General features: G+C 37.7%; 1 protein-coding gene across 7 annotated transcripts in view; it reads left to right on the forward strand.

The window, feature by feature from the left end:
- SLC36A4 (solute carrier family 36 member 4) overlaps window positions 1-24,460 on the forward strand; it is an 86,960-nt gene that overhangs the window by 5,958 nt on the left and 56,542 nt on the right. For 5 of the 7 annotated variants that reach the window (XR_015284834.1, XR_015284835.1, XM_086882142.1 and 2 more), the window contains exons 2-8: window positions 2,587-2,710; window positions 3,448-3,538; window positions 4,544-4,632; window positions 5,904-5,999; window positions 7,173-7,257; window positions 14,064-14,291; window positions 15,001-15,099. Coding sequence is in view for 5 of the 7 variants with exons in the window: in XM_086882142.1 (XP_086738268.1) it covers window positions 2,587-2,710; window positions 3,448-3,538; window positions 4,544-4,632; window positions 5,904-5,999; window positions 7,173-7,257; window positions 14,064-14,291; window positions 15,001-15,099 (812 nt within the window). In the remaining 2 variants the exon portion in view is untranslated. Of the gene's footprint in view, window positions 1-1,525; window positions 1,699-2,586; window positions 2,711-3,447; window positions 3,539-4,543; window positions 4,633-5,903; window positions 6,000-7,172; window positions 7,258-14,063; window positions 14,292-15,000; window positions 15,100-24,460 lie in introns of all 7 variants that reach the window. The other 2 variants (XM_086882144.1, XM_086882145.1) reach the window with 1 other exon arrangement.

The raw sequence follows: 24,460 nt of genomic DNA on the forward strand, positions 1-24,460 counted from the left end.
TGGTTTGGCTTGTTCCTTCAGATTGTTAGTTTAGAATCAATACTTTAAAGAATGAAAATCAGCCTAATCAGTTGCTAACTGGGTGAAACTTCCTGCTCCTTCTGATCCCCAAGGAGGCAAACTTTTACTCCAGAACTAAAGTATGTAGGACTTTGTGAGCATCAAATAAGCCCAGCAGAGGCTCAGAGCTTAGGGGGAATATGGTCGTGGCATTCTCAAGAACTAGTCAGCACAATGCTGTGGGAGCAGAGGGAAGGAACTTGGTGATCCTTCTTTTGATCAATTCATAGACTATGTGCCTTATAGAAAAATCTGGTGAAGTCCATCATGACTTGTATAATTACAATATCACTCAGTATAAATTTGCTTTACAGTGTGCTTTCTGGTTGAGTCTTTGACCTCTGATTTTTGCTCTGGACTGGGCATCTTTGGTTCTGTCAAGTGCTTTTGTTATTGGCTTTCAAATCTTCAGACATGAAATTTTGACAACCCTTTGGTGTTTTCAGGAGAGTTTGAGCTATATAATTTAATTCTAATGACTTGGACAAGTTGCCTTCTGCTTTGTGGGATTTTTACACTTGTTCTACAGTTCTTTTTTAGAAGTTGTTTAGCATTGGCTTCAGTGCCCTGTTGGTGGGTTAGACATCTCCAAGGCTTCATGAAAACCTTAATGATTTGCTTAATAGCTGTGGTGGGTTGACCCTGGCTGGATTCTGGGTGTCCACAAAAGCTATTCTATCACTCCCCTCCTTAGCTGGAGAAAATATAATAAAATGTTTGTGTGTGGGTTGAGAAAAGGACAGGAAGAGATCACTTGCCAATTACAGTCATGGGCAAAACAGACTCTACTTGGGTAAATTAACTGAATTTCTTATAAGTCAAATCAGAGCAGGGTAATGTGAAATAAGAATAAATCTAAAAAAACCTTCTATCCATCTCTCCATTCTTCTCAGGTTCAACTTCACTCCTAATTTCTCTACTTTCTCCCCTCCAGTGGTGCAGGGAAGTGGGGAATGGGGACTGTGGTTAGTTCAACACGTTTCTTCTACTCCTTTCTCCTCAGTGGGAGTACTCCCACATTCTCCTCCCATGGGATAAAGTCTTCCAGAAATAGTTCCAGTGTGGTTCACAATGGGGTCACAAATATGCCAGCAAACCTGCTCCAAACTTAAGACTCTTCTCTCCATGGGGTCACAGGTCCACTGCCAGGAAGTCTGGTTCACTCCAGTGGGCTTCCCTTGAGGTCACAACCTTCTTTGAGCATCCACCTACTCCACTGTGGGATCCTCCCAGGGCTGCAGGTGGATCTTTGCTCCACCATGGACTGCAGGGGCACAGCTGCCTCACCATGGGCTGCACCAGGGGCTGCAGGGGAATCTCTGCTCTGATGCCTGGAGCACCTCCTGCCCCTCCTTCTGCACTGACCTTGGGGTCTGCAAGGTATTCCTCTCACATGTTCTCAATCCACTCTCCAGCTGTAGTTGCTCAGCAGGTGTTTTTTCCCTTGTTAACTATGTTTTTGCAGAGGTGCTGCCACCATCCCTGATGGGCTTGGACTTGTCCTGCAGCAGATCTATCCTGGGAGCAACTGGCATTGGCCCTGTTAACACTGGGGAATCTTACAGCAGCTTCTCACTGAAGCCACTCCTGTAGCCCCATCGCTACTAAAACACTGACACACAATGGCCATGTTATAATGTAAATATAAATGTGGTGTGGTTTATTTTGGGTTTGTTTCTTTTTAATATAAAATGATAACATCACAGGGATGTTCAAGGATTTCTCTTTTTGTTTAGTGAAAGTTACGGAACTTGAGACTTATTCAACATATTTTCTGAATGGATGCTATAGTAGGCGAGTGTAGGGTAAATAATCTTTTTGCTCTTGGCAGGATTTGCTTTGCTTAACTGTAGTAGTTTAAAATGGTTATAATTTCCTCAACATTAAACTGGCATAAGCTGTTAGTTTTGCCTGAAAGGCAATTTGTTCACTACTGACTGCTTGCTCTTACTTGGTGCTGTTATTTAGCTGGAATTTTATGCTACTTTAAAAGGTGCACAAAATTGCAGCTTTCAAAGCATGCAACCTGATTCCTGTATTTTGGTTCATTCTTCAATGAATGGAGATGCTTTCTGTGATGTGTGTCTTACCTCTCTGAGTGCAGACCTAGTGTTTAATTCTGAAAGAGCTACCAGTGGTTAAGATGAATCTCACGCTTTTGTAATGATGGATGACTTTTCTGTTTTGCTTCATGTTGCATTAGCTTGCAAAGTGATTTAAACCAGTGACATTTACATGATAGATAGTTGCCTTTCTCAATGAAAAACTGTAGTGTTTGGTAGCAATAATAATAATAGTAATACTAATACTAATACTAATAATACTACTACTAATAATAATGAGATAGTGTGCCACTTTAAAGAAAGAGAATATCCTATGCAAACTTGTGCTCTATATATCTGCTTAAACCATCTTTGTGGTTAGGAACATTTTAATACCCCATTGCATGGGAAGTTTGAATCATGTTTTACTTCTGAACTGTAAGCTTGTTTCTAATACTAATGTAGTGTTAACTGTGTTGTACAGGCATGGAAGTAATGAAGCCTTTAATTGATGAAGAAGACTCAGATGGCATTTCAGATGAAGAGCATGAGAATGCTTTCCTGCCAGTTAAGACGCACTACCAGCTTGATAATAAAGAAGGCATTACGTATGTGTTAAATATCAGCTTGCACAAATTTCTTGCCTCTGACTTGTTTCTTTTGAGCAGTTTTCTGAACTCTGAAGGGGTCTTCTTGCACCTACAGAACAGTTTTGTGGTTTTACATAAGGACTTTGCATAATTCTCCCCAAAGCAGTCCATTTTGAAGTAGGTTCTCATTTCTTTTGAAGGTAACAATATACTGGCTGTAAAATATTTCAAGGTTCCTACTTATAAAGTGATTAGTCTACTCAAAGTCCAACAAGCACTGTTAGGAAAAGATTTAGAGAGAATCTAGATATAACCTGTTTTGAAAGTTTAATTAGAAAAGCTTGTAAATGTTTTATTTTATTCTTTTTTTCTTTGGATAAAGCTTTGGCTGACAGAATTGTGATTTGCAGCTGATGATTGTTTTGAATGTTGTAAGTTTAAAAATAACATTGATGAAACTTGGTAATTTTGAGTCTGAGGCAAAAGAACTACGAAATTGCTGTGAAATTAACATTTCACAAACTGGAGTAAAGAACTGAAGATCAGACTTTTGTGTTCTATTTGAGGGTGCTCACATGTAAGGACAAATAAAATCATTATTTGAATGTGCTGCACTTCCTTTAAAATAGCTGGACCACTGTAAATTGTAACTTGAAACTTGAAATTTATCACTTGATTATAGACAAAGGGTGTGGTTTTGTTTTTCCCCCTCTACCCCATGTATGTGTATTTCTAATGTGATATTTTATCCTCAGGTTTATGCAAACACTGACTCACCTCCTCAAGGGAAACATTGGAACTGGGCTTCTCGGTCTTCCGCTTGCAATAAAAAATGCTGGCATTGTGGTAAGAATTCTTTTTTTATAGACTAGAACAATTATCTAGAAAGATTTATGTTGTGAAAAATTAAAATCTCAGTACTTCTTATTTGTAACTGCCATCTTAATAGAGTTGTGTCATTTCTTCTCTTTAGTTTGGGGAAATCAGTACTGAAGATCAAGATTTTATTGTTTTAAAGAAAATTACTACTTCATCCTGAAGACTGCATTGCATGAGTTGCATTTTTGCCTAGCCAAAGTATTTTTCTGGCTCAAACAAAAAGTTTGCCAGAAAAAAAGAAATATTATTATTTACTCAGACTTCTGTGATGTCTCATGGGAATTGTTTCTATGGGGTTGTCTTACCTTTGTACAGACTTCTCTAGAGACAGATTGTATGTGTTAGGATGAAGTTTCAGCTTGTTAAATTAATCTAGTGTTTCTGCAGAAATAGGGTATAGCCCAGGTTGTTTATACCTGGTAACAAGCAAACCTGCATTTCCTAGGGCAGGGGAAATTTAATAAAATGAAATTTTCACCTTATGACTAAATAATCCTGTCATTCCATAGTATGGGTTGTTCAGTTTGAGAGTGAAAGTTACATGTGGGTAAGGCAAGTTACTTCTGTGAAAACTCCTGGTCAAGCTTCTATTCTGAAACAAATTATTTAATTTGATAGTTATATGTAACTTGTAACTCCTACTGTCATTGCCACTATCAAGTGATTCAAACCACTGAATTGTGCAGTCTATGCAGTCTTCTTTCTTGACAAACTTTTTTGGCAAGTGAAACAGAAGAGTGGAGTATTCATTTGGTACTTAAGGCTTGATCACCCCTGAATAGCCTTAAGTAGTGAACTGAAACTAAGGGATGACATGAAACATCAGCAGCAGCACCCCGCTGTGGGGTAAAGAGTTTAATTATTTATTGCTACAATGTGAAGTTTTTTTCATGTGAAGATTTTTCCCCACCATATTTTCATGAAAATTTCTGTATCTCCTGTGTCATTCCTTTTTTTTTTTTTCCATACCAGGTTGGACCAATCAGCCTTGTGTTCTTAGGAGTTATATCTGTTCACTGTATGCACATCTTGGTACGTTGCAGCCACTGTCTGTGTCAGAGGTAAATGTGGAACTACTCATTCAGTTGCTGAGTTGAAGTATTTTTTTTTTTTTAATTCCTCTTTTCTGTGTGTGATTTTTGGTGTACAAAATATTCTGGTGCTGTAGCAGTTTCTACTGTCAGTTTAGAGTCTTCTGAAATTCTTAGTGTGCACCTAGTAATGATAGCTATGCTTTGTGCAACACAGTGAAAAAACACATTTGTTCTCTGCTCGTACACAAAATGAGGTTGGTTTAACTTGTGTTGCCCAGTACCTTCTTCCCTGCTGGCAAATAATCAGGTCTTTCTCATTGCAGTTTTAATTGCTTGCTTTCAGTCCTTCTTTATATTCATAGAGCTTCTGAGTCTTCATAGATTTGAAAAATGTAAATAATTAATGAATACCTAGTTTATAAGTACTTTATAGGAGTAAAAGATAAACTAAAAAATACTGTTAATGTCTTCTATGATTATATGTGAGCTTTGTCTCTGAATTGTGGCAACTTAATCCTTTGAAGTAGTAGTGCTGAAGGAATGTGTTAAAGTGATGCTACTGATGAGATAAATATAAAATATTCCTCCAAGTGAGATGTGCAGTACTGTGGGGAAGCAGTTACGCAGATTTGACTGACAGAGTATTTTGATTAATAGCGACTTTCATTAAACATTTTTATTGTACTGTCAAGTGTTAAAGAGAAGCAGTGGGAGGGTCTCATGTTTGAAAGTACAATGAACTTTTTAATCACAAAACTATTCATGTCCCTGTAGCTGGAAAATCTATTTTACCAGATTAATATGATATTGTACTGTGAATGGACCCTGTCATTCCTGAATTTTTCCTCAGCAGTTTTGAATAGTCTTTAAAGTTGATGACCGAAATAAGATCATTGAATCAATTGTGATTAACTGCTTGTGCAGCAATAGTTGAATTCTGTTTAAGTTCTTTGTGACTTTTAGATTTGAGATTAATTTCTTAAGCTCATATGACAAGAATATGATTGTGGAGTAGTTTATCAAAAAAAACCGCCTTCTTTTGTAAGAAACTCGTCTAGTACTGTTGAACTGGGTGACACAACACTGTGTTTCACATGCTTGTGAAGTGCTAAATAGCACTTCCTGGGGTAAAGAAGCTCAAACTATACCTCTGAAATTCAGCAGTAGCAGAGTGTTGCCACAGGTTATAATCATGGCCACTTGTTATAATCATGGAAGACCAACAGTATTTTCAGAGTAGGGTTCTAGGTCCTCATAGTTTCTGGTAACTCTGTTTTTTCTTCACTTTTCGATTTCAGGGTGAAGAAGTCCTCCTTGGGATATAGTGATACAGTTAGCTGTGCAATGGAAGTAGGGCCCCTAGCTGCTCTTCAGAAACGAGCTTCCTGGGGCCGGTAAGGTTGAACTAGAATTTAATTGAGAAAATTTAAAAGTTAATGGCGGCACTTGGACTGATTAGGAGATTCCATTTTTCTAAGATTTCACCTTCCTTTAAAATGCTTTTATACAGTGTTATTTCCTGCTGCCAGCTGATAATGGTGAGATGGGAGGATGTCTGGCTGTATTAGACATTTCAGTTTTCAGTTCTACTACTCTACAAGAGGTCTGAGGTAAAAGAATTCTGTTTAACAGTATAGGAAGAGATGTGTTATAACCAGAAAAGCATTTGTTGTCTAATGCAGTGAAGTACTTTAAGTTTTCATTCTGTTTTCCCAACATTTTTCTGCATTGCAGGTTAACACTGCAAATGTAACTTTAATGTATGTATTCAGAGGGGAAGCGAAACAATTCTTTGGTTCCTGTTTAAATATAACATACAAATAATAGAGAAATATTTATTATTTTTGCAATAAGGACATGAAGATATAAATGGCTTGTTGTGTCTGTTAAATATTTTATCCCTCTTTTACAAAAAAACACAATTATTTTTTCTTTGCCATCTGCTGCTGTTTGTAGAGTTTGTGATATGACTGTACAGTAGTGAAATTGTGAATCTGAAACAGATGTTGCTCAGCATTAATTTAAAGTGGTTTTTACCTCACTTGTGGAAGAATTTTTACATTCCTGTTACTTTCAAGGATGCAGCATCTTGCTAGTGAGCTAGTGTTTTAAGATGTGTTGTGATGACTTCATAGGACTGGAGTAGAGCTCAATTAGAGGAAAAATTGGTTTGTTGTGATACATAATGACAATTTTCTATTGCACCAAACAGTTACAAGCCTCAAAAGGGCAATTGGGTCTCCAGAGACTCTGTGCTGCAGCAAATCCATTCTCTGGGGCAGATCTCTGCTCTGTGCTTGACTCTAGCAGAGTTTCATTACAGTTTGTCTTCAGGCCACCATTGTGTATCACTTTTTTCAAAAACAGTCTGAGCCAGTGTTATTTCAATGATCACCATGCTCTTTTGCCATAGGAGGAACCTGTACTGCGCTGCACAGGCACAGAGATTAATGTGGCATTTGAGTCTAGCATTTTGACTGCTCTAAAAAGGTGCAGTAATAGCATATTAGGTAGCAATGGGATAATTGTATCTTAAGTCTAATGTATGTTTGTTTTTTCTTCCTTAGGTATATTGTAGACTTTTTCCTAGTGATAACACAGCTGGGATTTTGTGGCGTTTATGTTGTGTTCTTGGCAGAAAATGTGAAACAAGTGAGTAATGCTGCCATATGGAAGTAGTTACGAGTTTAGATTCATTTTCCCTCACTTTTATTTCCTATAAAGCTTTTGGTTTAAAAGGGGCAGCGGGAAAGGTGAACTAAATTCAGATCTTCTGAATTTACACTTGTGAAAGTGTATATTTCCTTCTGATTTGTTTGTTGAGTTTAAAAATTAATTGTGGAAATTATGGAAAATAAGGCATAAAATGGTGTAGGAGCCAGTTGTCCCAGATTTTTTTTTTTTTTTTTTGCTAGGCTTTCTGCTGACTTCCTTTTTTTCTCCCCAAACTCCTGGGCATATTTTATCCTTTTCATGTAACTGGATTTTTTTTTTTTTTTGGTTCTTGTTTAGTCCCTTCTATTCACAGAATCCACTGTATCTAAATGAATCCTGATTTTTGTTCCAAAAAATGCCTGACATTGACATTTCTACAGCTTCCTCACTAGTCAGTTCCAATGCTTTCTTTATCTGTTAGACAGCTGCTTCTTTGTAGAAGCTTCAGATTTCTTACTGATATTGTAAGTTCTTTATTTCATGTTCTAGCCATAAGTAATTTACTCTTTTCTATTTGTGGATACCTTTTATATTTTTGAATATTTTTATCCTGTCTCCCATTTATCTAATAGAAGGGAGACATGATATAATCTTAAAATTGTTTTTGCTTTTCTGTGAATGCTTTGAGTTTGGTCACATCTCTTTCTTTCAAGTTTTATCCCTGAAGTTGCTTAAGTCAACTAAACATTGCAAATGGATCACCACAGCCACAAATGCCTTTACACATCTAAAGCAACCCCAAACCTTTCAAGAAAACCCAAATTTCTTCCCTACAGCCATCAATCACTGACAAAAGCAAACAAAACCATGCCTATCACTTTTGTGACAGCTTCTTCTGCTTAAATTCCCCTGCTTTGTCTCTTGCTCTCCAGTCCTTCTGAGCTCCTTTCTCATAGGAGGATTCTGTTGATGGGGTCCTGGGGGCTGTCGGTCCTTCCTTGGGGCACACTTGGCAGTTGCAGTCAGCAGTTTGTGTCTGAGCACGTGGTTCATGGAGGGTCAGCCAGCACAGGGTGGGTGCTCAAACACAGGCATGTTGAGCTTGTGGTGCTCTCCTGTGGGCTTTTTGCAATTCCAGGACTCTACCAATGCACTCTGCTGTGTTTTCTGCTCAGGAGACTATGGTTAGTCAGTTGTCATAAAGCTTAATGACAAGCTCTCGATCTGGGCCTGTATCCATACAAGCACTGGTGAGGCAGCACGTCAAGTTCTGTGTCCAGGTCTGGGCCCTTCACTTTAAGATGAGATGCTGGAGTGAATCCAGAGAAGGACAGCGAAGCTGAGGAAGAGTCTAGAGAGTAAGTCATATGAGAAGTGACTGAGGGAGCTGGGGATGTTAAATATGGAGAAAAGGAGGCTCAGGAGTGACCATTTCATTCGCTGCAACTGCCTGACAGGAGGGTGCAGCCAGGGGTTGTTTTCTCCCAGGCAGCCAGCGACAGGATGAAAAAAGACAGCCTGAAGTTGTGCCAAGTTAAGGTTAAGGTTGGGCATCAGAAAGCATTTCTTCATGCAAAGGGTCGTTAAGCATTGGAACAGACTACATGGGGAGGTGGTGAAGTCACCCTTCCTGGAGGTGTTCAGGAAACAGCTGGACGTGGCACACAGTGCCGTGGTCTAGTTGACAGGGTGATGACTGGTCAAAGGTTGGGGTCTTGGGGGTCTTTTCCAACCCAAAAGTTTCTGTGACTCTCTGATTCTGTGTATGTTCCTGTGAGTAGCTAAGTGAGGAATAAGGTTGCTGAGCATTAATTGTCCGTGTGGATTCTTACTCTACCCATAAGGCAGGCAACAGATGTCTTGGCATAGTTTACCTTAATTTAATTTAGAAAGAAGGGTGTCCCCTTGGACAGTTAGCACATGGAAGATTGCTTGGTTTTTTCATCCCATTGTGGATGAGTATTTATATTGTATTTAAGAAGTGTTCCAAGCTCTATGGATGAAGATCTGTCATGATGAGGCAAATTTGTGTATTTGGAAGTTGGATACTCTGTAATTTGTATGTTGTGAGGGGGGAAAAAAAAATCCCAGCCTTTAAAACTGTACTGCTACTGTCAGAATCTGTTGTTAAAGCTAAAAATACTGCCTGATGTTCTTTTGCTGGCCTTCTGAAATGAGATCTTTAATGCATGCTTTGTAATGTAAGTTTAAATTAAGGCCTTTCTTATCAAATACTTACCTGATCAACTGGTTATGTATGTGCTGTGGCCTTAGACAAAATATGAGACTGAATACTTGCTGACCTTGGCTTTTGTAGATTTGGAAAAAAATAAAGCAACCTAAGATGTGTTTTAGGAAACTGTGCTTTGTTGAGGAAAAATTGAAAGGTCTTACAGGAAGGCAACTGCTGCAAAAGAAGTAGCTGCAGAGACCTATAACATGGACCCTGTGGATGGGTGGATTAAAGTTATTAGCAGTTTAGAAGTTCCAATTGCAAATGTACTTGATTTGGACTGCCCTGTGCTTGCTCTTCTGTGAGGGAGAAGTCTGATTTCTTCCTGGCAATTTTCTATTGCAGAAATCAGTCCTGTAGAGGGCACCAAAGAACAAAAATTGGTATAGCCTAAATTTCTAATGATTTAGGGTAGTGAAAGGATGAGGAAGGTGAACAGAGGGAGTGAGGGGCGGGAAGGAGAGAATTAAGATAAAGGAAAAACACAGTAAAAATAGTACTAATTACTAATTGGCATACATTGACCAATACATTTGCATTATGATCTGTACTTTGCTCATCATATTTACATGTTGGTGTGTGCAAATTAAACCCATCAAATCTGGTGAAAACTTTTGCTGAGATTTTTCTGCATTACATTAGCATTTCACAGACACTGTGCTGCAAGATCGTATTTTCACTTATATTGAATAGCAAGCCAAGCTTTTCCTAAGGAATATTTTCCAGGAGCACCAAAGAAACTTAGACTGGGAACAAAAGGTCTGGTTAACTCTGACAGGATGTAGTAAGAAGCTTATGGGTGAAAGTGTTTCAGATTGTAGAAGAACAGTAAAGCTGAAACACAAATCTTGAGGACTGACTGCAGCAAAGCTAGGGAAGGAACACACGGGAATAGAAAAAACAACCTGTGCACGAAAGAACATGGTCCTCTTTCATACTGTAGTTGCTTTGCATTTCCTGCTTTGACAGCAGAAGACCCTGTGTCAAGAGTCTTGGCATTTCATAGTCATGGAATTGATAAGGTTGGCTTTGCAAAGATTCTTATCAAGATCAACCAGTACTGCCACGTTCATTAATAAACGATGTTCCCAAGTGCGACATCCACACATTTCTTGAGCACTTAACAGTGTGATGATCCCAAGACTTTTCCTGTACAATTTCCTCCAATACCTGACCACCCTTTTTAGTGAAGGAAAATTTATCAGCTTTCTCATGTATATTTGCTGAGTTCCCTGGAAAAGTGTCCTCTTTCATTGTTTGCTGATAAAGCTAAGAAAAGAAAACACCTTATTGTTTTTTATGAGCATTTTTTTAGATCTTTAGCACCTTGAAGATGACCCATCAGTAGCATACTATGTAGTGGAATTCTGATTTATTTTACATTTTTTTAGGGAAAAACATCACAAAACTTTGGAAATTGTGCTTAGTCATAAAACTGGATGTGTTAAAAATGTTGCAAAGTACAGTATTAAGTCGTAATGAAGTGCCAGAACTAAATGAATTGTGATACATTTATTTGGCCTGTTCATGCAAAATTACAGGGTTATAATATAGTCTTTATCTCTCTGATAGCATAATGATTTTGTCCCAGATCTGGCCTTGTGTATTGCACTAGCTGTTGCTCTGAGTTGAGTAAGGAAGAAATTAGGAGGAACCAGTGAGTTCAAGGACTGCTGTTTTGAGCTCACTAGATGTTGAAAAGTTCATAAAATTGCATGACAGAGTGTAGTTTGGGATACAGGCAAGGAAACAGTAGTCTCAGTTGAAGAGACTAAGGAAATGGAATTATTTCTTACTTCTGAGAGAGTTCCTGTAAGAAGGAAGATTGTTCATTGGTTCAACTGAATTTTTTTGCAGCCTCTATTTGTGCATTGGTTTTCTGAGTGGAGAAGGAACTTGATGTCTAGGTTTGCACAAGTGTTTGATCTTCCTGGATTCAGCTGAAGCAGGTTATGTTATGCTTAGGCTGTGTAAATAAGTGAAAAAAACTGTTTCAGACATCACACCAGTATGGTAAATTAATGCTTGAGTAACTGAAGTAACTCCTGATGAAATCCTGTGCCTGGGGACATCATTATGCTTACTGATTTCAGTAGCTATATGCTTCCTTTCTAAAACCATAATGATATTTCCTCATGTGGTTTGGGGAAATGTTTGAGACCAGATCATGTTACTTCGTTCAGGACAAAGACAATTACATAGAGTGTGTGCTGTTCTTGGCTCAGCATGACTGCCACATGCAGTAGTGCACTAGCAGAGAGCAGCAGGGGGTTGAAAACAATTATTGTCCAGAATACAAATCTGAGACTAGGTTAGATAGAAAATGGGTCATAGTCCATCCTAACACAATCAGCAGTCAATTTGCACGTAACTAAACAGCGCATGAAAAAGTATAAAACCCCCAGATTCTTCCTGCTGTTTTATATTTTGGTACTTTTGGAACAGTTTTAAGTGTTGTTTGATTAATTTTTAGAAGTAAAATTTAGGGGAACACTTTGAAAGTCATGGTGATGTTAGCCGTCACCTGAAAAAGTTGGTATAATCTCATCGTCATTAGAGTTTTTCTTTGCTGTTCTGCTGTCAGATCTCTCACAGCCAGTTGCTCCATTTTAAGAGGAAGAATAGTGATCTTTACTTTTTATAACTTCTGCATTTTACTTTCCAGCTCAGCTTTCTTCTACCTGTCAGTAACTTGTGCCTGTTTGTTTAGTTCTTCCACAAGATGAACCCTTGCTGAATCTTATCTGGAGTGCCTCTTCTGAGTTATTGTATAGGATCCCTATTTACACATTTCAAAATCCACCTTTGCAGGATATTTTCTCTCGTCTTGTCTAGGCCCATAAGTGGCACTGCTCTGACTGGTGTTGTTAGAGCTGCTCTCTTGATACAAAGTTGGTTTAAAGGTATATATGTCCACAAAAGAGAACAAACTGCATCCTCCTGTGTATTTTTATCAGTATAACTGTGACCATGAGTCTGAATTTGTACATGATGAGAGAGCACTAGATGCCACCTGTTAAAGTGAAAGGCCTAAAGTGCTTGTTCTGTATTTCTGTTTTAAGTATGGTGGGAAAGCTGGAAGCTTCCACAGAGAGCTTAACTTCATGTGGCATTAGGGAAGTGATTTGGTTAAGTGTTTGATTTATTACTTGGCAAAGATGAGTTATTGTAACTGTGTTAATTTGATTCTGAATGTAATTAGAACTTTGTAGCTTTCTAAAATCAGTATCTTTATGAAAACTAACAGATGTTAAATATCTTGCAAGTGACACTTGAGATTCTTGCAAGGTAGAAACCATCAGTGTTTCCATAATGACCAGTGATGTTCTCAAATAAAGTGAGATTTCTGGAAAGCATGAAAAAAAAAAAAAAAAGCAAGTAAGCAAGTACAGTGCTTTTGGTTGCAGACAAGATAGTTTTAAGTTAATTCTCTCTCCCTGAATTTGTGGATTGTTTGAAACAATGGAAATCAATGGAGTTTTTTCACTTATATGTCAGTTTAGCATTTTTGTTTGTCTCTGTGCTATAAGGATTTTTTTTTCACTGTCTAGGTATCTTTTTGTAGCCATCAAGCCAAAGACTTTATGCAGCATGAGCAAATTAAGTACAGTCATAGGCTAATTTGTAAGATGGTGAATGCAATGGTAGAGAAGGAAAGGATACCTAAGGGAGACAGCATGATGAGATTTAAAACGAATTGAACTGTTCTCATTTTGCAGTGAGCAGAATAACCACCAGCTCTGGATATTTTGATTGTGGTGTGCACACAGCACAGATGGCTGCGTACATTTCCACAAAACAAATTTTTGGCAGTTGCAGCCACACTCACTTCTTCCCAAAAGAGAGTCATGAATAGTCTCAAACTCAATCTTCTGATTTGCACTACAGGCAACTATTGTAATGTTATGTACAAGAAAACCCAATGCACTTTCACATTGTGTACAACTTTTAATTTATGGGCATTAGTTTATATCAGTTTATTATATACAGGACTCTCAATTCTGTTGAGATTATGGTTTTTAAAGTTGAGTTAATGTTCATTCATAAAAAAGTGAAGAGTGAAAAAAATTTATTTAAACTAAATGAAAGACAGGCATGTTCATATTCTAACATTACTTTGTAGGTATGCTGCTATGATGTGCACAGTGAAGGCATAAGGTTGTTAGGCACTGAACTCAGGTGCAATAGCATTTTGTAATATAACCCCCTTACACTCCCTAGAAAAATTCAAACTCTTTAAGATTTAGGCCCAGATCTGTCTGGCGTGCTTCCAGTTTACCAAACTGTCCCTTTCTGATAAACTGCATGTGTGGATTTCCTCTTTAGTCGGTGGTGGGATAATGGTGCTTTCAAGCCCCAATTTAATAATTTGCCTTAAGTATGAAACACTTGCTGGAAGTGCCTTGTCTTCCCCTCTGCACTGAGAGTACACATACAGGGATCTCAAAATTCCTGTCACTCACCAGGTAAAGCAGAGAGACAAATTTCCCTATAGGAGAACAGCAATGTGACCATATACTCACTGCTGCCACTGTTTAACATGCTTGTTTTGTTTTTTGCTTTAATAAAGGTCCATGAAGGATTCTTGGACAGTAAGATTGCTTCTATGAATGCTAGTACCACTGGCAGTTCCTCTGAGAAAAGGAATACTGATTTACGAATATACATGCTGTGCTTCCTGCCTTTCCTGGTCCTTCTGGTCTTCATTCGTGACCTTAAGAGCTTGTCCTTGCTTTCATTGCTTGCCAATCTGTCCATGGCTGTCAGCCTGGTGATTATTTACCAGTATATTGTTAGAGTAAGTATAAAAAAAAATATTACCTGTTTTTTTTCAGTGTGGCAAGTTAGGTTTGTTGAATGTGGCAGTTGGTTTCTGATAGATATATACTGACTGACAATTTATGAAAGGCATCATTATCTTGTATTTGAGGCATCTTAATTTAAGGTAATAAAAATATGTATTTTGATGATTGGGAAGTGGAGGATGGGGAGAAAGGCAGTGAGAGATATAAGCTGGGCAAGGAGGCAGGAGAAGTTATGAAAACAAAAAATTGGGTAAGATAGTAACTAATCATTCTGCAGAACTTTGTCTTGTATTAAAGAGATGTTCTTTTAGTGTCGCTCACAGTTATGAAGAATATCTGTGCAGTATGAAAGCAGGTTAGAAAGAGCAGTACACTAAGGAGTTTGCAGAAGATAAGACTTGAGATGAGCACTTTTCCTTCTGTTTTAATTGATGTTCCCTTATACACACCAATGTGATACTTTAAATGCGAAAATTTCTAGTGACAGTGATAGAACCTAGAATAAATAATCTGCAAGTTTCTGCGTGGGAAGGTGTTATAAATGTGTATAAAGGACTAAGTTCGGGAGGAAAACCAGGGATTGTAAATAGCAATGTATACACCACTGTCAACATGTACTGAGTTTTCTTTCATGTAACATAATGTGTCAGTCAAAATTGTAGGAAGAGGTAGTAATGAACTGTTTTACTTTGTTCTCTTCAGGATCTAGCAGATCCTCGAAAACTGCCTCCTGTGGTTGGCTGGAAGAAATACCCACTGTTTTTTGGGACGGCAGTATTTGCTTTTGAAGGAATCGGTGTGGTAAGTGCTTTTTAGACTCTTCAAAATCACTGGTTCTGTGCTGGGGATACAGGTAGTTCTACTCCTGTTGCTATTTGATTGGTTTTGTTGAAGCACTAATCTCCTGTGTTGGTATGAAAAGGATTAATTTGTCTGGTCAAATAAGGTGAAAATTGTTGACATAACATCCCCATCACCTGGGTGCTTAACCCAATTCCAGATTGCAAAAATTACTTTAGTCTCAAATAGTTAGTGTCAGGAAAATCCACAACCACCTGAGGTTTATGTCCAAAAAGGAGACAGAGGAGTCCTGCGACTTTATTTAAATAAAGGGAGAACATCCTCTGGGGCACACGCCCATGGCGTTTTCTCTCTCAGTGTTTCAGTGAGTGCAGCCTCCTTTTAACCTAAACTCACAGCTGTATGTTGCCTCTTCCTTTCCCCATTGGCTGAAGTACTGGATAGTTGCAGCCTTCCCAAACAGCCTACCACATATTCCATCCTTGACCCTACTATTTTACCCCAAAGTTCAGAAGTTTAGGCTTGTGCAGACCCACTTGGTTGTTTCAGGAGCCAAGTTCCCAGGGCTCTGTAATGGACCTGCTGCCCAAAGTCAGTAGAGACATTAAGACTTATTTCAAAGATGTTAACACCCATCCCTTCACCCATCAAATTATTTATAAAGACAATAGCTTTCCTTTCATTAGGTAACCAGTTTGGTTCCACGTGTTATATTTTAAAAAGTAGCTAAAGAGGCTTCTGGGAATGGTAGGTCATAAATTGTTGGGAAATTACTGTGTATGCTTTATTTGCTGTATATAGTTACATACTTAAGCAAGTGTTATCCTTAAAGTGTATGCTTAAAATCAAAAAACAACCAACCAACCCCTCCTTCTTTCCACACCCCATCCACCAATAAAACCCTGAACAAACCCAAACTAAAACAACCCCAAAGTAGCATGCAATTAATCTGAAATGATTGTCTGTCACTCATATAACACAGCAGATTTTCAGGTCTGTTTTCTTTTTTAGATTTGTTAACTCTGACTTAAACCAGATTATTTTACCTTGCTGCTGTGTTAACAGTAGCAGAAGAGCTGAATAAGAAAACCTTTTAACTTACATTACAAAAGTGTGTTTGCAACCTCTTTTCCACTGTCTCTCACATATGAACTGATTGATGCAGAGGTTTAGCCATATATCTGAGTGTATCTGAACATCTTTCCTTTTGTCATTTGGAAGTTTCATTATAGGAAATCAGCTGTTCGCCTGAGATTATTGATACCTACAGGTCTTGGGCAAAAAAACCTCCCCAGGCTCAGAGAATCAGATTGGACTACACTAAACTTGTTACTCTTAGGTTATATAGTCTGCCTGGGACAGACTGCACTTGCTGTGTGTGTTACGCACAGTAGGTCCAGCATGTCCCAGTTGTATCAGGTTTGCTCGTGTACTGCATAGCACACAGATATTTGTAGCCAGAGAATCCCAACTGAGAGTCCTGTAAGCCTCAGGTAGGTAATGAAGACTTATCATTTGGTAGCAGTATTTTATTGAATTACAGCTAGGAAATTGGTTTATGGTAATTATTTTCTGGCACATTAAATCCCAAATTAGACAGCTCCTTAAATTTACATCAGCATTGACTTCTGATATAAACCTTTTAAAGAACTGCCCACAGCATTTTCTTATTTGGCACCCTGGTTATTACTAAGGACATCTTTAAGAACTCCAAATTTTTTTCTCTGTATTATTGAAGAGCTTAATGATATAGGGTTTATTCTATTTGTACCTTTAAAATGTAAAAATACTACTTTATATTTAGATATTAGTGTTATATAGGTACTGCATATATTTCTGCATAGGCTGTCTCTATTTTTCACTTGGTCATAATTTACTCCCTCTTCAAAGCAAATGGAAAGCATGGTTAAGTTTTCACCTTGTTATTAGTATTTGCAAACTGATTAAATGTTTATATCTGTTATGGTTCAATACACTTTGTGTGTGTGCTTACATTACACAAAACCGTTAATATGATGTGGCTATCTTTAAAAATGGAAATGAAAGTGAAAATCTATACCTTAATGTCTGTTCCTTATATGCAGAATGATATTAAGATGTCCCTGCCTCTCAGGGAGATTTTGGACATGCAGAATGTTTGTTGTGCATGCTTATGCTGTATTTGCCTGCACTATAGAGAAAATTTGAAGAAAAAACTGTTTCATATATTTGAATAATCAGAACTAAACAAAATTGTTGAAGCATGAAAAAAAAGGTAAGTGAAGCAAAGCAAGACAAGACATTTCCTCTTTACATAACTAATATTTAATATAATTCTTGGTGAATTATTTAATTGATAACTAGTTATTACAGCTCAGCAAGTTACCATTATAAAGCTGTTGTATAGCTGGTGTGTGGTAACTTGTTACCCCGTCTTACTGTCATTCCTATATCCATGTGGTTGAGTTCTGGTGAGGAAAAAAAAGCTCCATTTAATTAGATTGGTTCCTTGGTCTACTCTGTCTCACTGCAGGCACTTAAAATGGATTTATGTAATCTTGGTCTTGGTTTTAGAGACTTGATTTTAGATTCTGTTCTGGAATGTCTTGCAAATATCTCATATTACTCTGAAGCTGTCTGAACATGGCATTATAAACAGAAGCCTTAAGATCTTAATTCTCAGAAAAGTTGGTTTTGATTGCTTAATTTTATACAATAAGTTGGCCTGAAACAGTTATGAGGTCTCATTTTCCTTCTCCTTGAATCTGAATGTGTGTTTTGCCAGTTCTCATTTTGAGAGCTGCCAGATTACTGGGTCTTATGAAAAGGGACAAAGAAATGCTGAGGTTTCGGGCTGGTGCAGTCATCTTAAGCAGAACCTGACAAGAGAGGAAAACTGTTCTCAGTGTGTTTGCTTGGGTTTTTTTCATCCCATTGTTCCAAAAGATGTATATTAATTTTTTTTTATTTTTGGTTTAGCACTTTTCATCACTTAAAATATGACTATAGTTCGTTAGTAACTAATGAAAATTAGTGACACTAATAAATAAGCTAATAATAAAACTAATAATAAAACAGAAGACCTGTTCACTAAATGGAATGTGTTTCAGAGAGCTGCAATGATTCAGCAGGTTCCTACTAGAATTTTCTTCTTGATCTCAAGAGACCATGTTTGTCTTACAGATGATGAGTGTATGAACATGGGTTTTGGTTGAAATCTATAATTAGCTTAGGACTGATGAGCTGTCATAGTGTTATAAGAAAATCAGCAGTATGGAATTTGGAATGTTCTTGCTTTGACTGTAGACAATCCCTAAATAAATAGACTTGAAGAACCTCAGTTTTACTGACTTGAGTCTTTAATAACTCAAAGGTGGACTATTTATAATTGAAATATAGAATCTCAAACCAAGGTAGTGCCTAGAAAGTAACACTTGGGTAACTAAGAGATAGTTTAAACATTTCATCAGCCAGTGTTCTAAAAGTATTTTGAAATATTTTCCATTAAAATAAAAACAATTAATATGATGAATTGATGATATTAATGTGATGAATCGAGCTGTTCATATCTGCCTGTGAGATCAGTCTAGACTCTTATTTGATGGCAGGTTTGAACAATTTTGTCATTTTGCTAAAGTCCAGGCAGGTTGTTTTTTTCTTGCTACAACTGCTGTAGCAGTTAGTGCTATTGAAGAGCTGATTAATGTTAATTCATGCTACACTCTGAGTGATGCTTGTAACAGGATTAAGATGTGCTGCAGTCAGTTGCTTGTGCTATTCATTTAGTTGTTGCCTTGTAGAGATGTCTGTAAAAATGGGGTTACTGCAGATTGGTCTAAGGTTGCTGCTGCAAATGGTGGCTGTCTCGACGGCTGGGTGGGGATCATTACTGTGTGGGAACAGGAGAAGATGGCAGCAGGGGCACCCAGTGAACCTGAGTTACCAAACAGCAGCTGAGAGCTTAGTACTGTCAGTCTCGGGGTTACCATTCATAGTATTGAGAGTTGCTTTGGGATTTCAACACTTGTAAGTTGAGGTTTTGAGATCATCAGGGTGACCTATGTTGTTGTGAAAATCCTACTGACTAGTGACATCAGTTCGGTTTGTGGAACAGCAGTGGCAACAGAAATGCAGTACTCTTAAGTGGATTCAACAAACCATGTAAGATATTTGGTTTTGTTTAAGCTTTCAAGTGAAGATTCCAGTTCAGCAGGCAGAATGTTGATTTGGAAGTGAAGAAAATGTATATTCAGCCTGCTGTGAACCTTTTTGAATACAGGACTGTGTACAGGGCTGGGAGATTCTGCAGCTGCTGCTTTACGTCTGTAGTTTGGTTCTCTCTGGCTGTGGGTTCCCTGTGCCAGATGATGCTGCCTGGCAAATCATGGGGCTGGTGTTCAGTCCACAGAAGAGAATACCAATGTTACTACTTGAATACAGGAGCTGTGGGTGATGTAGTAGAGTGAAGATGTCTTTCACAGAATATGCAACATTTTTTTGTTACGTCTTCCGTGAAAGCATTATCTTTTAAGATACATAGATTTTAAGCCACATTTGAGTGGCTCTTTCATGTTCCAAAGGTGAGTAGGCCTGGTTTTAAAATTAATGTGAGATTTTGTTACTAAATTAAAAGTAACTTCAGACTAAGTTTGCCCAAAATGAAGTTAAGAGTCTTGAACGCCCTTTTTAGAAGGGTGTAAACCAGCGCCTTCAGGCTTGGCTCTGTCTGTAGCATTGCCATGTGCAGGTAATAGCTTTGCATAATGTTGTGCTTATGTAATACCAGTTATACTTAATGAATATTTTGAGTCAAAAGTCAGATTGTGTTTCTTGTTCTAGATATAAAAAAACAGATCCAAATGTGGAAGTGATATTTTATAATAAGCTTCAGGAGGAAGAAGCAAGCAATAGAATCATAACATTTAAACAAGAAATATAATTTTCCTTCTCCATTACATATAAATATGCTAAGTTAACTACAGCTTTTACAACTGAGTATGAATTTTTTCCCTCCTGTTGAGTCCTGCAGACAGATTAGCTTAGTGAAGAGAAAAACATTACTTTCCAACATTAATTTCAGGTCTGGAAAATAAGACTTCTTATATTTTGGCCTATTACTTGAAGATGTCTATTCAAACTGCTTTTGAACTTGGATATCACAGCTTTGCAGCCGAAGATAGGGTGGTATTTGTATACCAGAAGACAGGCTCTGGAATCACATTAGGCAGCAGCTAACCATTTCCAGAAGATTTAAAAAGAGAAAACTAAGTGGATTATCATTTTAAAATGTCATTATTTGGATTTTGAAAGTAATGCAGATGAGCTTGTTAGGCCTGTGGCTTTGAGATAAAAGCCTCTCATTGTCAAAAACTCTTTTGACAGATTAGTATTGTCCTTAAAAAAAAAAAAAAAAAAAAAGAAAGAAACCCAATGGCATGATTCCCTTGTCCTTAAGACCAGACTGTATTTGTCAGAAGCAGACATTTAACAGGTAACATGACATCATCTAAATCTACTTGCGGCATCAGCCCTTTGGACCAAGGTATGTCAATTCCATAGGTGTTCTTTTGGGATGATGCAAAGGCTTGTATCCTCAAAATATGAAAGGTGGGACTTCTCTGAGGATGTTTTAATATTTGGACAAGCAAGTGTAGCTGACTGGATTTGATGACTGAGGAGATGACCTACTACTAGACGTACATGGTAAATGTGAACTTTAGATGTTGCGCTACCAAGAAGTGCTATAGCTACTGTGCAAAATTAGGAAACAATTATGAGCAAATGTGTTAGAAACAGAGAATGTTGCAAGATGAAGCAGATAAAAAGATGTTGTATCAGAAACTGTAAAAAATAAATATCTGCCCAATTCAGATGAATGTTGATAAAGTATCAGACAAGTTGATACCACCTCTTTATCAAGTTAAATATTCCTTACTAGTAATTTGCACTTCCTGAGAATGGAGAAACTTGCTTTCACCCTGAAGAACCATTTGTTTGCACATATTGTACTTTTATTACTTCTTATTTTAAAGGCAATTCTTAATAACACAAAAAGGCCTCCTAGGATAACTTCCTTTCAGGTAGTATCCCACACGCATGCTTGCAAAATTCAAATATTTCTTTTTCCTTAGAAAACCTAAGATACACATGCATGGCAGAACAAACATTTTGAAACAAATATTTTAAGTTTACTGCTTACTGGCCTGGAACTTTTCTTAATCATTATGTTGTTGGTGAATTTGGAGAAGGGGGCAAAGAGCAAGAGTGACAGAGAGCCAAGTTGTCGTGCTCTGCCTTGCCAGCTTATGGCAGGTAGGTTTTGGGGTCTGAGACACAGCTTCAGTGAGGTACAGAAGCTAATTTTCCTTTTCGATGTGACCCTGTCTTATATGGAAGACTTGTCTTCCTGAATTATAAATGCAGTAGAGGCAGTATGATGCACATATGATTTATGCTGATATTATGTATAATTAAGAAACATAGCTAAATAATTTTGGGCAGGAATATTTATCCAGTTTATTTTGCTTTTTTTGGAGCCGTATTTTTTGTCCCCTTGGCCCATCGTTCTGTAAGTCTTCTAAACTGCAGCATTTTTGAACTTAGTTGTGATGGTTGAATAAGATTTCCTTTCTGTTATGTTCTGAGTAAGTACTTACCTGCAGTGTATGGAATTATCTAGGTAGTATTTAAGTGTAAGTTTTCATGATGTGACAAAGATTTTGAATATACCCTGAAGATGCAGAAATTTTAATAACTTCCTGTAGAGAGCAGCTAGCTAGAATAAATACTTGCATCTTTGGTTTTAGGCTTTCATGTCTGTCATTTAATCAGCAGCATCTTAACTTTACCATCTATAATAGGCTCTGTGCAGGCATTTCATTGATGAGGGTACCATTGCAGTGTGTGCACATGGTTGTGTCTTTATGTAAAAATAAATAAAGTTAAGTTGAAGTTTAAGTTCCAGTTTACCTCTTAAATATTTTGCCAACATATTTATTTTCTAATTTAAATCTATTGTAAATCATGAATAATTTACATGTATTGAATCAAGGATGATGGAGACAAAAGCTGGGAAAAAATGTTATTTGTATGGCTGAAAATACTAGGTATTAATAGAGCCATCAGTTTGTCAAAGGAATTTTTAACTCAGTAATGTTCTTGAATGTTTGCTGAAGAATACCTTTCCTAAACCTAAAATATTTTGTTGATTCATGTTCTCCCAGAGTTGAGAGCCCTAATAACATACTGCTGAACACTTCTGCAGGCATTGGGATTGTCTCCCTAATAAACATCTTGGTTGAAAAATGTCATGGTTGGCGGTTGGTCAGAGTGCTGTGACCTGCCCGGAGAAGCGTCCGTAAAAGGAAGTTGTGAGGGCACAGGCACATCTGCACTCCTGCGTGTGATTTCAGCTGTTTGACATTTGGGCAGTGCAGAAGGAGTGATGGAGTCCTCGTGTGAGGCTCCACAGAGAATCTTTATTGAGCTTCTGCCTTGAAGGGGTCCAGGGACAAAGGAGACTCTCATTCTCTCGGTGGAGGGGAGAGAGCTCAAGTGAGTGAGAGAGCCCCAGATAGTCAGAGGGTACGGGGTTATATTACAAAAGCAGGGGGTGGGGTAGAACATCAGGGCCAATGGGATGAGGGCACAGGGGTGGAATGAGGGGGAAGGGCCAATGGGATGCATTGAATCTGCATGTAACAAAAAGACATGCTGGGAGAAGCTTTTTCCTCACCCTAACAAAGAGGGGGTTACCGCCTTAGGGGTTTTCCCTCCGGGGAGTGCTGTGGACTCTCCCAGTTGGCCCATTGGCCTCCACAGAAAAATGATACTGAATTGTCAGGAGCACCAGAAGAACAATTCCTAAAAGAAATGGGAGAGGTGGAAAGGAAAAATGTAATGGTGAAGGCATTTGGAATGAGAAGGTTTTAGCAGGAAGTGATGTGGTGTGTGTTCTCCAACTTTGTGTATTTGACTTGTGTTTGAACTGTGTGAGTGCTTCATGGGAAAGGTGATGAGTAGTGCAACTATCAAGGTGGTGCACCCTCAAGGCAAGCTGAAGTATGTGGAATTGTTTCAAGAAAAGTAAAATTGTCAGTGTTTTCCTTCTATTTGGATTGATTTGGTTTGTTTTTTTTTCAGAATTGGGTTACTTCTTTCAGTGATGGCCATGTAAAATGTGACATGCAAAACACTTTCTGTGTTGGGGTCCTATTGTCTTTTAGCTGTTGATCCAGGGGTGTACATGGCTGTATTTTCAAGGCTCTTATCCCAGGGCAGAGAAATTTCTGTATTTAGAGATATAAAATTTTGTAGATCCTTAATCCCATTTCTTGTGATACTCATTAATCCTCAGTGGAAACCACTGTAATTTATTTTTCACTTCTGTGGTTATGGAATTTGCGCAGCCCCATGCAGGTCCTTGCAATATGTGTATATGTTGTTGTGTGTCCCTTTAGAAGCTAAAGCAACATATGGGTGGAGGAGCATTTAAGATAGAAGACAAAAGACCTTTTGGGAAGACATTTTATTTTAAACCACTTGCATTGAAACAGATTGAGGTTTGTAAATTTTTTGTCTCTTGCTCTGCAATGAAGCAGGTATGGATAGGTGAGAACTTAGTAATCATTATAACTTATTTTGAGGGGACTTAAATTCAGCATGGGTTTGGTCATTGGCTGGAATAAATATTTAAATGTCATTGCAGCTTTGGGAAATTTCATTTTTACCTCCTGAGCCAGAAAGACTCCAGAAATACACAATCATATAGTACATCTTTATGTATTATTGAAGTAGATTGAAATATACCCTCCAGCAACATTTGCATTTCTAAGTAATTTTTTGTTTTATCACTTTCCCTGTAGAAATTTTGAGAGTAGCATAACTTATACAGAACATATTAGACCACAGTACTGTATAGTCTGCAGGCTGCAGTCCAAGTGACTGGGGGCTGGAACTGTCTGATAAATTCAAAACATAATTTTCTATTAACATATATCTTTTTCTGGATAAAATTGCATACTATTGTAAAGGCCAGAAAAGCATATAACACTTCAGTGATTTTGACAGGACAAATATTCAAAAATACTTAAAAATATTGGTAACTGAACTAAAAAGCTACTTTATCATTTTCAGTTTGCATCGGAGAGAAAGTTTTTGGATTATGTTCACAAGGTCACATAGGACATGACAATACACAAACCTGCAGAACTTCTGTTAAATTTCAGAGCAAGCTAAAGATTAAATAAATGTAATAATGATGTGATAAATAAACTTGAACATTACAAAAGAAAAAAGAACCCCTGGAGGAAATGCAAGTTTGGATGGCAGGCTAAGTAAGATTTACACAATTCCTTCAAGCATTGTTAAATCAAGGCCATCA

Source organism: Cyanistes caeruleus, chromosome 3 (assembly GCF_971803275.1).
Source record: "Cyanistes caeruleus chromosome 3, bCyaCae1.hap1.1, whole genome shotgun sequence".
NCBI classification, from domain to species: domain Eukaryota; kingdom Metazoa; phylum Chordata; class Aves; order Passeriformes; family Paridae; genus Cyanistes; species Cyanistes caeruleus.